The following is a 15,423-nucleotide window of genomic DNA, read 5'->3' on the forward strand; positions in this document are numbered from 1 at the left end:
CCAATTACAAGACGAGAAAGTTTAGGAATCAGTTCAAAGACAACTGAACGAAAATTTAATTTGGGAAAATATTGGTAAAAATGTCGATGAGGGCTTAAATAAAATCGTAACAACAGTAAAAGAAATATGTGTGGGAAATTTACAAGGCAGGTCAAAGCTAAAAAAGCAGGCTTGGATGACATATTGCTCTAAAAGACATTGGTTTGGACGGCAGAGATGTTCGAATAATTGCAAATTTATATTGGAATCAAACATCAGTTTTAGTAGATGGGGTGGAATCACAGGCTCTTAATATTAAAAGAGGAGTACGGCAGGGATGCCTCATGTCACCCCTGCTTTTCAACGTTTACTCCGAAAGAATTTTCAGAATAGCACTTTCTGAAAAACAAGAAGGAATACTTGTGAACGGTGAAGTCATCAATAATTTGCGATATGCGGACGATACAGTACTCCTAGCTTCCAGTCAAGAAGATCTGCAAACACTACTTGATAGTGTCGTTGAGAGTTATAGGGAGGCAGGTCTGGATCTGAACATACGGAAAACCAAAATACTCGTAATAAGTAAACAACAGCATATAAAACCGTCTATATATGTAAATAATACGAAACTTGAGCAAGTTGATAAAATCGTTTACCTTGGACAGCAATTAAATTGTAACGCAGAAAGTCACGGCGAAATTAGATCTAGGATAGAGCAGGCTAAAGGGGCTTTTAGAAGGATGTGCAAGGTGTTATGTAACAGAGACCTAAAATTGGCATTGAGGATCCGCCTACTCCGCTGCTACGTATTCTCGGTCTTACTTTATGGTGTCGAGTCCTGGACTGTGAATAAAATCGATCTAAATCGCCTTGAGGCTTTCGAAATGTGGTGTTATAGAAGAATTTTAAAAGTTTCCTGGGTGGAGAAGATTCGAAACTCCTCAATACTAGAACGTCTCAGCAAGACTACTGAGATCATAAAAAGCATCAGGCAGAGAAAGCTGGAGTATTTCGGACATGTAATGAGAGGTCCCAAATATAGGTTGCTACAAAATATCATGCAAGGAAAAATAGCAGGCAAACGCAGTCCAGGACGAAGAAGAACCTCATGGTTGAAGAACTTGCAAGATTGGTATGGTGTTGATACAAGCATGCTATTTAGGGTGGCAGTGAATAAAATTAAGATAGCTATGATGGTAACCAACGTTCTGAAAGGACATGGTACAAGAAAAAGAAGAAGACTGATCGCCTTCCCATTGGGGAATGATCTCACCATATTTTTACTACTGTCCCCATTACTGTTTGTGAGGCAGATTCACTCGACTCACATATTTTTGCCATTCATTGGATGTTTTTGAAATCAAGAAATCTAGAATGTTTGAGATGTCATCAAAAATCCAGAAATGTCTCGTAAAGTCTGAAACGTCAAAAAATGTACTCGTATATAAATACAGGAAGACAGTTCCAGTAACAGTAGTAATTGAACAGTCTTTTAATAGTTCTCTCATTCAGTTAAAGTTGTTATCAATTTATTGTAATACCGTTTGTTTCAATAAAAGTGATTTTTAATAAGTTTAACAATATCTAGGCTCCAGCGTAGTTGTAGAAGTCTGTAGTGGATCGCTTGTCTTCCAAATATTTTGTGGTAGATCGCAGACACAAGTCTAAGTACCCCTGGTATAAAGAAAAACGAGACGCAAGCCTTATTTATTGGCCGATAGTTTTTTAAATCTTATCTATCTTTTTTATATGCTATAAATTCATTCCTATTCTGGACGATTTTCATAAAAATCTTGAAAATATATGTAAGAAAAATTTGGCACATAAAATTAACATTTGTATAAAAATACTTACATCTGGATGCTCTTTTACTGGTACATATACTTTCTCTGTAAGTGTCGTAACTGGTCCATCGGGATCTGGTAATACAAGTGGCTCTTTCTTTACTCCATTTATTTGAAATAAACTGGCCCGTACTTTTGCTATTTCTGCAACAAAGAAAAACTTATCAAAATAAATAAGATCTTATCGAATTAGTCAACAGAAAGAAAATAACTTATGAAAATAACAGATGTTCCAGACTAATTACAAAACAGTTCTTTGTAATAGCAAGTCATGATGTACGATGTACATGTTTTAAATAATCTTTTTTAATATGATACTTTCGTAATTTCATTCTATCGAGATAAGATTAAAATTTCAAATGGGAAATGGAGAATCGTTTAAATAATATCAATGATAATACAAAAATATTGATTTTTGATGAAAATTGTTTTCAAAGATTGTTTCAACAAATTGCACTGTTAAATTTATTAACCAATTTACATATTTACAAGTACAATGTATTCAAAAATACATACAAATTAAAAAGAGATTAAAATCCATAAACAAGATCCGAAGTAATTCATCATCAGTAGCTCAACAACCCTTTCTGGGTCCTGGCTTGTTCTAGGATTTTCCGCCATTCTGTTCTGTTCCTTGCTTTGTTTTTCCAGTTGGTAATCTTAAGTGTTTTCAGATCTTGCTCCACTTGTTCCATGTATCTAAGTTTGGGTCTTCCCTTTGACCTTCTTCCTACTGGTGTTTGTCTCATAATATGTTTTGGTGTTTCAGTCTCCAACATTCGTTCAACATGGCCCATCCAGCGCAGACGTCCGATCTTTATGGATGTTATGATCTCGGGTTCGTTGTATGCTGTGTACAGTAAGTTATATCTTCTGCGCCATATGTCATTTTCCTTTACCCCCTTATATATGTGTCTAAGGATTTTTCGTTCAAATGTGCCTAATAGGTTTTCATCGCTTTTCGATAGTGTCCATGTCTCTGATCCATATACAAGGACCGGTTTTATCAGGGTCTTGTATATTTTGCATTTGGTGCTTCTTGTGATGTTGTTAGATCTTAGATGTTTAATTAGTCCATTATATGTTTTATTAGCGATATGTATTCTTCTCTTAACTTCTTCACTGACATTGTTATCTGCGGTAACTAGTGAACCTAGGTATGTAAAATTTTTCACGCTTTCGATGTTATAGTTTCCTATTGTCAGATTCTGTAGGTTTCTTTGGCCTGTCGATTTACTGACCTTCATGTATTTGGTTTTTATTTCATTAATGTTTAGGCCACTGTTTTGTGCCGCTCTTTCTATCGCATTAAATGCTTCTATCATCTCTCTTTCGCTTCTGGCTATGATATCAACATCATCTGCAAATGCCAATATTTGTACACTTTTTGTTATTATTGTTCCTCTGGTGTTGACTTTTGACTCCCTAATTATTTTCTCTAATGTGATGTTGAATAGAATACAGGATAGGGCATCTCCCTGTCGTAGGCCCGTTCTCACATGAATTGTATCTGTTAGTTCGTTTTGAATTCGAATTTTGCTTTGTACTTTAAGTGTTTCTTTTATGATATCAATGAGTTGAGTTGAAATATTAAAGTCTTTCAGTGTATGAATCAGAAATTCTCGATGGGTGCTATCATAGGCACTCTCAAAGTCAATGAAAAGATGATGTGTGTCTATATTAAATTCACTAGTCTTTTCCAAGATTTGCCTCAAGACGAAGATCTGATCTATTGTGGACTTCTGCCTGCGGAAACCACATTGATATCCCCCAACTATTTGTTCCGTATATGGTCTCAATCGGTCATACACAATATTTGACAGTATTTTATATGCCACAGTCAGTAGCGTTATTGCTCGGTAGTTTTCACATTGAAGCTGATCTCCCTTCTTATGTAGTGGAATAATTACTCCGGTATTCCAGTTTTGTGGCAGTTGTTTATTATTCCATATGTTCACTATTAGTTCGTGTATCGCATTCAATAGGGAGTCTCCACCTTCCTTTATTAATTCTGCGCTGATATTGTCTAATCCAGGTGACTTGTTGTTTTTCAGTCTGGTAACTGCTTCTTGCATTTCAGCCACTGAAGGTGGGGTTGTTTCTCTGGTATCCGTTTTATCCAGTATAATTCCATCATATAGTGGATCTTCGTTTTTTTCAAACTTTTCTTTGAAGAATTCTGTCCATCTTTGTAGTATTTCACTCTGTTGAGTTACTATATCTCCTTCTTTGCCTCTACACATCATTGTTCTTGGTTTAAATTCTTTTCTACTTTTGTTAAGTTTTTGGTAGAATTTTCTGGTTTCTGATGGTTTATTTAGTTCTTCCATTTCGTGGAGTCCGAAGTAATTATCCCAGTCTATATGTGAAAAAATCATCCATTTCACGTACAACTCTTGATACAGATTTTTGAAGGTTTGATTTTGCTTTGTTTTCTTTAAACAATCAAACGTCCTAAATCAGGTTGATATCAATATTACCCAGTTAATATTGAGATTTATCAGTCTAGTTGGTTAATATTCGAAGATAAACGATCTTCAGCCTTCAATCGGACATTAACCGGCTAATCTCGACATTAACACAAGTTTCTTGTTAAAGTCCACATTGTTTTGATGCGTAATCAAGTGATGTTGCCGAAAGAAATCTATTATCGAAAATAGATTTCAAGCAAAAGATAGTTTGCTTCAACAAACAAAAAAAAAATGAAACTAAATTTCGTACGACATTAAAATTACATTCACATTTACTAATTACTCAATGTACCTTTTATGATAAGATTGTAAATATTATTAAAATAAAATAAAAAAAATATATCCTATGTTTCAGCAATTTCAAGCTTTTCACACACCCAATAGATGGATAGCCAATAAAAATAATTAACAACATCCATGTTTGGAATTCAGCATTTAAATTTTTATTTGCATGTTTATTTTACTTCAAGGCCAAACGGCATATATTAACATTAACACTTTTTCTCTCCGACCTACTAATGAATGGAACGCTTGTTTCAAGTAATTCCGAAATCTTGATAAAACTATTCATGTATTTTTTATTTCGCGTTTGGTATAATTCAGTCAAATATGCAATTAATTGCTGGTCTGACGTGCATTGCAAATGAACTGATTAAACAGGCAATTTTCGACCTGGGGGGCGCCTTCCCTATAATAAGAGTAATAAACGATATATATATGTAGTATTTTTACGGGAATAAGCCACAATTTTACTTTAAAATAAGTTTATTTTGACGTTTCGATTTTCACTTCGGAAATCGTTCTCAAAATACAAAACATTAATAAATTTAAAAAATTTGTTTTCGGTACTTGGTAAAAAATTTTCTAATAATTTAATTTTATCTGACTCATTCATCTTGACAATTCAGATATATATTTATTATAGATTTTAAAGTAGTAAACTTTATAATGATATTGTCAATATTTGGGTTGCGTTCCTGAGACGACTTTATTGGAAGATAGTTAATTCGATTAACTATCTTCCAAACTCTGATTTTTTATGAATGTTATTTTACAACATAAATGATGTATCCCCGATATGTTGTTAATTACTAATAGTGGTATTTTCTTTCTGTTGATTTCCTCTTTTATATGGGTAACCAGATCTTTCTTTTGGAACGCAAGATTTTTCGCCTCTCTCAATGGGAAAAAACAGGAGAACTAGAACACATAAGAAGGGTCTCCCTCAATGAGACTTAGTTCTCTAGATCAATTCCTCTAAAAGATCCACGAGGTTAGGTTACGTTTAATATGAGTGGTTTAACCACCCTTCCTCTCGACCTCTCGATTGTGGCTAAGATCCACTAGAAAGAACCCGTCTTGCCAAATGGAAGAAGCTATTCCCGCATCATCTAGAGTTTCTAGAAGAACTCTCTTCCCAGCAATATTTCCTATAATATGCGGAAAACTCTCAATAGCTTACGAATCACATTACCTGTGCAGCAAAACATAGCACATCTACTTATCTGCTTCTGTTGGAAAAACTTTTAACAGAATTACATCTTGTGCATGCAAATGGCACGGTCATACAGACAGCTTCTTTTGGATGAATTTTATTTGTCAAAAAAGTGAGACCAGCGTGTGGTATGTATACCCTTACAGGACTTGCAGACAGAATGGAATCTTGTCCAATTAGCCAATACAGTTTTTTATATTTTAAACCCAGTTGTTAGTTTTTCTTTATAAGTGCTCCAGCGAAGCTTCCGTTCAATGTCATACCCAAATATTTTGCAGTATTTGGATATGAAATGTGATCAATGTTTTGAATATTTCTATTTGTACACTGATTGTCTTTCGTTTAATTGTTGTATCTTCTTTTAAGTCATAGATCTGATTAATTGCTATTTGAAATTTTTCTATAGTTTCTTCGCTCGTTTTCCTTGCTGGTTGGACCATCAGCGAAGGTTGCTATAGTCTCATTATCTACCATAAACTGGAACGGATCCATCAGTACTTCAACGCCTCTTGCAGTAATTTATTTGAGGTTTGAATAGCAATCGTCTTGTTTTACTCTCAAATATTGTTCCAGGTTTCAAAACTGCTTCTTCGACATTAAAATACACATAAATTATACATTTACAAATACAATTCGGAGTTCTCAAGACATTCAATTTCCACAGCACACTCCAATTACCATCTTTTACGATATATTTATCATACAAATAGCTCACACTGCACACAAAAACAATTTATTTTATCATGAACACCATATCATAATTTCTTCTGTAAAGACATAGTTCACTTCGACATATTTTCACTAAATGGTCATTTTCCCATAGCTAAACGTGCAAAAATGTATCCAAAACGAAGAGACCATTACTAGTGAAATATTACTCTTGTACTATGGGTTAGTTCCCATAAAATGGTTTGTGCCGCTAGGTTGGCTGCCTACTACTTATCTAATTTAGAGAGATTATATTTTCTTTACTTGTACATTTACTCTATATAAGGAATGGCCTCATTGGGTATGGTCAATTCTTCGGTTCAATATGTATAGTACGGGAAAATTCTAAGGATTTAAGACACATTAATTATAGTATAATCATATCGACACGTCGAAAAATATCGCAATTAAAGCAAATTTATGCTTCCACAAGAATGTGTTCTTAAATCACAAATTTAAAATTAATGGAATAATTTAAAATATGTTTTCCGTCGACCGTCCATTTATGATCAATTTTAACACCCTCAAAATCGTTGATTAATGACCCCTATTAATGAATGATTTTCTATTAATGAACGATTTCATTATAGGCAACACAACATACATTGCTTGCATAAATTAATTAAACAAGAGGTAGGCAACCAAACATATACCTATTTATATTCCCACTAAAAAATTAATTTAAAATGAAGTAGCCGCTGTTAGTACTATCTGTCATTGTATGTCATTATTTACTTTACTGTTTAAAATTCTGTCTTTTTGAAAAATCAAAGGATGGATATTGACGAAGAGTTTAATTTAACTCCACCAGAATTTAACTTCTTCTATCACAGAATTTACAGAGGTCCAAGAAGACTTAAATATAAATTTGTCAAAATACTATACAGCAGATAATCATTTATCAATATCTTCCTTTAATTTCAGTAATTGTACCATTTCGAATATTAATGTTTACTATAATAAAACTACCACTAAGGAAACTTTGAATAAAGTCAATGAAAGCTGAAAAAATTGTTGTTTATAGTTAAGTAAATAAATATTTAAACTAAGACGGAATAGTTTTGTAACGAACTCGTGAATTAAAATGGCGATTAACAATCTCGAACATTAACGCGCTCACTTCGCTCACGCGTTAAAATATCTCAATTGTTAATCGCCCTTATTAATACACTTGTTTTTTAAATAACTATTATAGAGCTATTTGTTAGGAATGCAATAAAAATCAGAAACAAGATTATTCAAATGTGGAGAATTCCACATTTGACTCGTCTTATGATGGTGATTTATATAGTTTATCAATCCAGTTACATTTGTATTTTATGGTTGTATATTTCTGCTTAATATTTTATGTATTTCTTACATAATTATGGAAAGCGAAATGAAAAATTTTTTGACGGGTGCACAGCCACACTGGCAATACTGTATAGCATCAGAGTTTCGCTAGTCAGTCAACTACGAGTGGCATGATTTAGTCGTCCAATTGGAAGCGCGTAGTACAGTTTCGTGCGGCTTCCAGTGTTTATTATTGACTTCTGGTAGTTGTTACTAAGGTGATGTTTTGTAGTTTTCCGAGAGGAACATATCAGAGTCGATTCAACGGAAAGGCCTCCTAGGAACCCAAAACGTGTTGACTGGTAGTCAGGAAAAAGAGCCAAAGCAATAACATAACACTTTAACGACAAAATCAGGATAAAGAACAGACAGAAAATAGAAAGTTAGTCAATCATGAGCGCAGAATATGCCGCCTGTCTTTAGAAGATCGTCATAGATCCGCAAATGACATTAATGCTCTTGTCAAATCAACTGATTTAAAAATATTGCACTTTCAGAAGAAATTTGTGTGAAATTGCGGGCAACAACTCCTAGAAAGAAGTCGTTCCTGAACAAAAAACAGTCAAAAACGCATTGATTGGACAGAAGAACAGTAGAGTAAGGAAATTTGGATGATCAAACCAGATTCTAGATCTTTGGGAGTGATGGAGTGAAGTTTGTTCGTCGCCGACCGCAGAAGAGCTTTTTCTCAGTGTACTATGGTCACTATGAGGCAGTCTGTGAGTGTTATGTTATGGACTTGTATGAAAACTAACGGAGTTCGACGTTTGACATTAATAATCTTAGCAGCTGAGCTAAGACGATCAAAACAAGATTTTTTGTACGTGAGAATAATATGTGTTTAAAGATTTAATAGGTTTGTTTATAATATTCAATTAATTTTGCTTATCACAAATAGTTATTTTGATATACCGCTAGCACTACAAAGTCATCAACAAAAAACAATATGCATATCGAGGTCTCCGCTCCCATCTTCGAACCTATCGGTTTTGCTGTTCTAGTCTTATGTAATTAAGATTGTTATTTCAATGTTAAACACCTAAAAACACACATGATATCATTTTCCCAGCTACCATTACATAACTGTAGTAGCAATCTTAACAACACACACGTCACGATAATATTTAATACATAATATCTAAATATACAAGTTCCAGCTGCTGTTACAGTCATCAACTCGCTAAGTTGCATAATTTGTTGCACTCAATTAAAATTTTCGAAGTCGCTAATGGTAGAAATGGTAGTTTTCGACAATTCCAAGACTTGTAAAGTAGGTATGGCACCGTTCCCACCTTAATTATTAACAGGATCTCTCTATAATGGCTAGGAATAGAACGAGAACGTTATAATACCGATATGATCGTCTTTTTTGTTGAAACTAACGAGTAGGTACCACTCGAGTGGAACTATTCGAGTAAATGAATGCGGCTATTTTAGTTTTTGGTCAATTAAGTAGTTTTTACATTATGTTTAATTCTGTCTATTAATAGTTTGTTTTGGAATACAGTTCTCATGTGACTCCTCCCCCTTAATTATCGCCCATATTATTCAACAAACCAACAACAAAATTATTTGTCAAAACAGTCGATCTCTTATTTTCTACCATATCTTCTATGTATATTAAGTTCCGTATTACATTGTTTTAAATTAGGTAAGTGGATTTTATCTAAAAATATAACATAATTGGAGAAGAAAAGAAACACAGAAAGTTTTGGAATACGCCATTTTAGTCCTTTTTAATGTTTTAAAAGATAAAATTGAATTTGATCTCAAATACATACTTCCTTTTTAAAAGTGGGTAAAAAATTGGAAACTAAATTGTTAATAACTAAAAAACAATACCGAACTCTTTCCAGAACACGCGTAGATTTTCTTTCTATAGGTCTAGATCAGTGTTTCCCCTCTTTTTGCTCTGTACCTTGAAATGTATTTTTGTTGGCTGATCTTCTTATTACGCCGTCTCCTTTCGAAGGTTGGCGATCCAAATGGCAATTGTAGCTTTGGAAACTGTTGCACGAAAGATTTCTGTGGACGAGCGGTCAAACCATGTCCTCAGGTCTTTCAGCCACCGAGTTCTGGCGTCTTCCAACTGATCTTTTGCCCTACACTTTACCTTCCAACATGATTTGGAGTAATTCATATCTTTCACCTCTCAACACATGACCCAGTATTGTATTTTTCTCTCTTTGGTAACTTTTGTATCCTTGGCATTCTCAGCATCCGTCTGTATATATACGGACATTTTCTGTTTCAGAGTTCATTGTCCAACTTTCACAGCCATACAGCAAAACAGAGAAAACGTAACATCTGCTCATTCGAATTCTGAGCTCTAGACTAAGTTTTAATCTTGTAAAAAATGTTTTCATGTTCATGAGTGTTTTCCTCGCTTGTTCGATTCTTGACAGGATTTCTTTTTTTTTTTGGTTACTGGCTGTTGATATTTGATCCCAAATATTAGCTGTTACATTGCTTTAAAATTTAATGTTTTATTTACTTATTTTCTATATATCTCTAATAATTGAAAAATAAAAACATTTAAGTTTAATTCATATTTTGTTGACAATACACAGAAGGACTTAAGGATGAATTATTGCTTGAGTGAAATGCTTGCTGTTAACTAATGAGAGGGATGAACCTGATGCTGATACCAACTGTTCAATTCGTGGCTTTAAATCATTGGCTGAAGTTCTTCTTTTTTTCGAAAGCAGATTGTTAAGGCTTCTCGATCTTCTGCAACAAGGACTAATTGTCCTGCATTTGATATCTGAGTCCATTCACCAATTTTTTTTTAACACGAAACCTGTTGTCTTTTTACACCTCTACGGCCTTCTATTTTGCCTTTAAGGATCAGTTGTGGTATTCTATATCGATTTTCCCTCACTACATGTCCCAGATAAGACATTTTCAGGTGTTTAACAGTCTAGCAGTTTAACAGAACAGCAATTCTCTATCTTTGTTGACCCTTCTTACTACTTCCTCATTAGTTTTTCTTGCTGTCCAAGGTATCTTCAGTATCCGTCTATCAATCCACATTTCTAATTCTTTAATTCTGTTCATTCTTGATAATTTTAGTGTCTTTAGTTACTTCTGCTCCATACAAAAGTACAGACCAAATATAGCACTTAACCATTCTTTGTCTTAGTTCTAAACTGAGATGATTATTGCAAAGAAATGTCTTTATTTTGATAAAAGTAGTTTTAATCAGTGCTAGTCATTGCAATTTTATGGGCTAAAGGGAGTTGTTAGACTGTATGATGTACCACTGTATGAGTCAGATTGTGAGGAAGGAGGAAATGCCCGACTGAGAGTGACACGCTAGGAGCGATGAAGAACGCGCTACCTGGAACGGGGTTCCTCTCAAAAAAAAAAACAAAAACCATTTTTTGGGACCAAAAAAGGGGACACGAGGAAAAGAAACAGGGACCTCCTTGCTGACAGTCTATGGATAAATGAAAGTAGTGCTTCGGAAGTAATCTCGGCCTTATAGCGGTCATTCCGCTTCCGTATTGCCGGATGACAGAGGAGGGTCTGGTTTAGCAGGTAGTCGTTCGGCGTAGACTCGGCGACGAGTAGGCTTTTTTAAGTAGACTGCGCTAAGATCAGTCAGGCGGCGTCCTGGACTGAGATGTCTATTAAAGATTCCAGACCCCTATAAAGACAAAAAAAAAGAGTGCTTGCTATGCACTCGCTTGCTATTAGTAGCTATTTAAAAAAATAAGCGCTCGATGCAGGCATCGAGCAAAAAGACAAAAGAGGGAATGTAAAGGTAGTGGGGGCAAAAATATTGTTAGACAGGAAGTGCCAGCTTGAGAGGCCAAATTAAACAAGGAAAGAGAGTCTTTCCTTGTTTAAGAAATCAAATTTAGTTGGGTTATGTTATTATTTGTCCCAACTGTCACATGAAATCTTATTTATATTGAAGTTTTTTAACAATTGTTTCACATTTTAGACTGTTATCGTTAATATTTAATTAAAATTTTCTCGTCTAAGACACATTCTGAAAACTATTTTATAACTACTGTTAATAAGTGTCAAAAAATTTAAATTTGGCGCATTCGCATTTCCGGATATGTCCGCCATCAGAGGCCACTTTTTTGGTCGCCTTTTCATAACGATTAGATTCCCTCTTTTGTCTTTTTGCTCGATGGATGCAGGGTACACGTATACAATGTCGACATCACTTACTAGCCCGCTGTGTGCTTGTGATTCAGCAAGGGCTAGAAGCTATTTGTGTATTACTTGTTAACTCAATGAAAAAGAATGTTTCTTCTATTTGTTTCAATAGTAAATTATCAAAATAGGTTCCAACTTTCTATTTACCTGCAGCTTTTAAAGACATATGCACTATGTAAAAAGTTATGAAGGTTAAACAATCTTTGATTTCTTGACTTAAAATTTTTACTTTCAAACTATCAAATTTTTATGTAACATATACAGCATTTTTAATGTGTTTTTAGCCGTACTGTACGATGAGACTAGTTTGAAATTAGAAAATTTATTTATAAAAAAAATTGTTTATAAAAATTGGTACCACTTTTTGAGATGGAGGGCCTACATCATAGATAAATAATATAGTGTATAGTCTACATATTCGTATTCAGCGAAAAATTTTAGATAAGATATTCATAATAGTAACTACCCCACTTCCATGCATACAGAGAAGGTACCCTGATGCTGGACTATAAGTATAATTTTTCTCTGTAGATGTGTATATTCTGTTTCATTTATTTTATAAGTAAACTTCGATATATACATATCAAACTTATAAGCAAATCGTTGTTTGTGCAGATTTCGTTAACTTGGTTTTTAAATTCATTCCACAGTTCCTCTGGATCTTCTCGTTGTTCACCGATATTTTTTATTCTATTGTTCTTTATCTTTTATGCTTATATCGTCAAAGTTAAGTACACTGACCGGCAAAAAAAGAGGCCAGCCTATAAATTTCCGAAAATAAAAATTCGTTAGAAGTTCTATGCACAGTTTCATATTTTATACTCAACATCTTTTATTTTTGAAACAAAAAATGGCTACTACTGCCCGATTCCTAAGCATACTTTGTTTAATTAGACAAACAATAAAAATTACGAGTGAACTTAAACAAAATTTTTTAATTTCGGGTATTATGCCCTGAAACATCAATAACCGTTTCCATACGATTTGGAATTGAATAACATCTTGAGGAATACGTTCATATTCTTCACGAAGCATGTTTTGAAGTTCCTAAAGACTTTCTGGCTAGCCTGATTGACTTCTAACGCTACAATGAAGTTCATCCCAAAGATGTTCGATGATATTCAGATCAGAACTGCAGACTGGCCATTCTAGAGTAATAATTCCTACTTCCCCAAGTAATTTGTCACGATTCTTGCAGTATGCGACCGTGCATTATCATGCATAAAGACGAAATTGTCCCCAATAAATGGACCAAATGGAACTACTGCTTCTGCCACAACGTTCTCTGTATACCGGTAAGCATTTAGGGGGCCATTTATGAAAATAAGTTCAGTTCGAGCTTCAAATAAGATTCCAGCCCAAACCATAACACCACCACCGCCAGTCTTTCTTCTCTGGGACATGCAAGCTTGGGAATATCTTCTTTCTCCGCCTCCAAACCCTCTCTCGACCATCGCCAGACTTTAAACAGGACCGCGATTCATCAGTAAAAAGATTTTGGCTCCAATCTCGTATATCCCAGCAAAAATTAATCGATTTCTACAGTGTCTGGGTTGCAACTCAGGTACAATAGCCAGCCTTCTTGCCATTAGTCCTCTTTCATTGAGGCGTCTTCTAACCGTTCTCTTACTTATATTCACATTTCGAACCTTCTGCAGACGGTTCCTTGCAGCAATTGCAGTGGAATGTCGGTTTCGTCAAATTTCCAACACAATAAAATGATCATGTCTTTGCGAAGTAACTCTTCTACGACCGGAAGCATGTCAACGTGAGTACGTACCAGTCTCTATAAAGCGATGGAAAGCTCTCTATATAGCTTTCTGAAGCCAGAAATGTTGATACTCCTTTCTGAACTCCATCTTCAGTTCTTCGTTAGTGCTGAATGTGATAAATTCAGATATATTCAATAAATACCCGTTAATAAATTCTAATTCACGTGGACCCCAGTCAAACCCCGTTTCATTGTGCACTAAAAAACTTATCAAATACGTAGCTACAACCCGGGGTGGGTTTTGGCTGACTGCACAACCTGCTTCCATCTTGAACGGTCGTCCATAATAATTGGGTCAGTGGGTAGCCCCATTGTTCTTAGATCTGACCATATATTGTCTCTCCATCGCATTCGTGGACGTCCTAAGGACCTTCTTCTTGTAGGGACTTCCTCCCATATTAACTTGGCAAGGCGGTTATTAGGGAGTCAATGGACATGGCCAGACATCTTAGACGTTAGGATTTAATCTCTTCGACTATATCGCCCACTCTATACATCTGCTTAACCTCAGTATTTGTTCTCATTCGGTATTGGTTGCTATTAATGTCATGATAGGGCCCAAAGATTCTTCTGAGGATTTTCCTCTCAAAACTCCGCCTGGAATGACTGTTGGGTGGATCTTGAGTAACTTAACAGTCTTTCTTGCCGGTCTCAAGCCCGGATAAAGGAGGAGGTTAAGCGGAAGGCCAACAACCTGCCCTTATAAAAAAACAGTCTGTTATGAAAACTGCTAGTTTATCAAATACCTGAATTATTCATAATTCCATTTTTGGGATTATGAATAATTTTTTTTACTAATTTTCCTTCGGTAATATATGTACCAAACTAGATTTGTTTTATAGTCCCTGCTAATAACCCTCATATAAATAACACAATCTATTAAATAATAAAAAAGACATAAGTTTGAAACAAGATATAAATCATAGGAAATTATAGTATTTATCATTGCTGTGCAAACATAGTACTGTAATACTAAAGATTAAAGTTTAGACACCATAAACATTTATTTACTTACATACTCATTATTTTTACCTACTGGTCTGGTAGTTTTATTTTTCGTAATTTCTTAGCGAACATTTCAGAAACGCTTGTACATTCAAAATTACGACGTAAAAATGCGTTGGTCATTAATGTCAAATGTCACGGGGAATTAAGGTAAGAAACATAAAAAATGTCACTCAAAATAGGTATAAAACGAGGATTTATCTGCGGAGTGTTTTTTTCTTAACTTTTAATTAGAATATAAAATTACAAAAAAGTTGCGGCATCAATGACAACATGTAATTTCAATGATATGGAATTATGGACCGTAGAAATACATTAAAAGTACAGATTAGACACAACGTATAAAACGTAGCTGTTGTTTGAGGTTTATTTCTATTATATATTTTATTTATTTATATTATGTCATAAAAAAACGAACAACAGTGGATATATGCGCCTCTGTAGTATAGAAAAGGACTTAAAAGAACAAACTTCATATGGAATTGACCATATAAAAATGCAAGAACTTATGGAGGCCATTACAACATCAGAGAATAGAAAAGCAATAGAAGCAGATCAAAATAAGTATGGAACTACGATCATATGAAGGAATTTTACTACACTAAAAAACTACACTCCTATTTCAACCAATCTTGTGGAATCATA

General features: G+C 34.4%; 1 protein-coding gene across 5 annotated transcripts in view; it reads right to left on the reverse strand.

Annotated features, from left to right (window-relative positions):
• The window catches only part of how (protein held out wings), a 281,766-nt gene that overhangs the window by 67,313 nt on the left and 199,030 nt on the right, over window positions 1–15,423 (reverse strand). For all 5 annotated transcript variants that reach the window (XM_072528878.1, XM_072528879.1, XM_072528881.1 and 2 more), the window contains exon 2: window positions 1,834–1,967. In XM_072528878.1, coding sequence (XP_072384979.1) covers window positions 1,834–1,967 — 134 coding nt within the window. The remainder of the gene's footprint in view (window positions 1–1,833; window positions 1,968–15,423) is intronic.

Source organism: Diabrotica undecimpunctata, chromosome 4, assembly GCF_040954645.1.
Source record: "Diabrotica undecimpunctata isolate CICGRU chromosome 4, icDiaUnde3, whole genome shotgun sequence".
Lineage (NCBI taxonomy): Eukaryota > Metazoa > Arthropoda > Insecta > Coleoptera > Chrysomelidae > Diabrotica > Diabrotica undecimpunctata.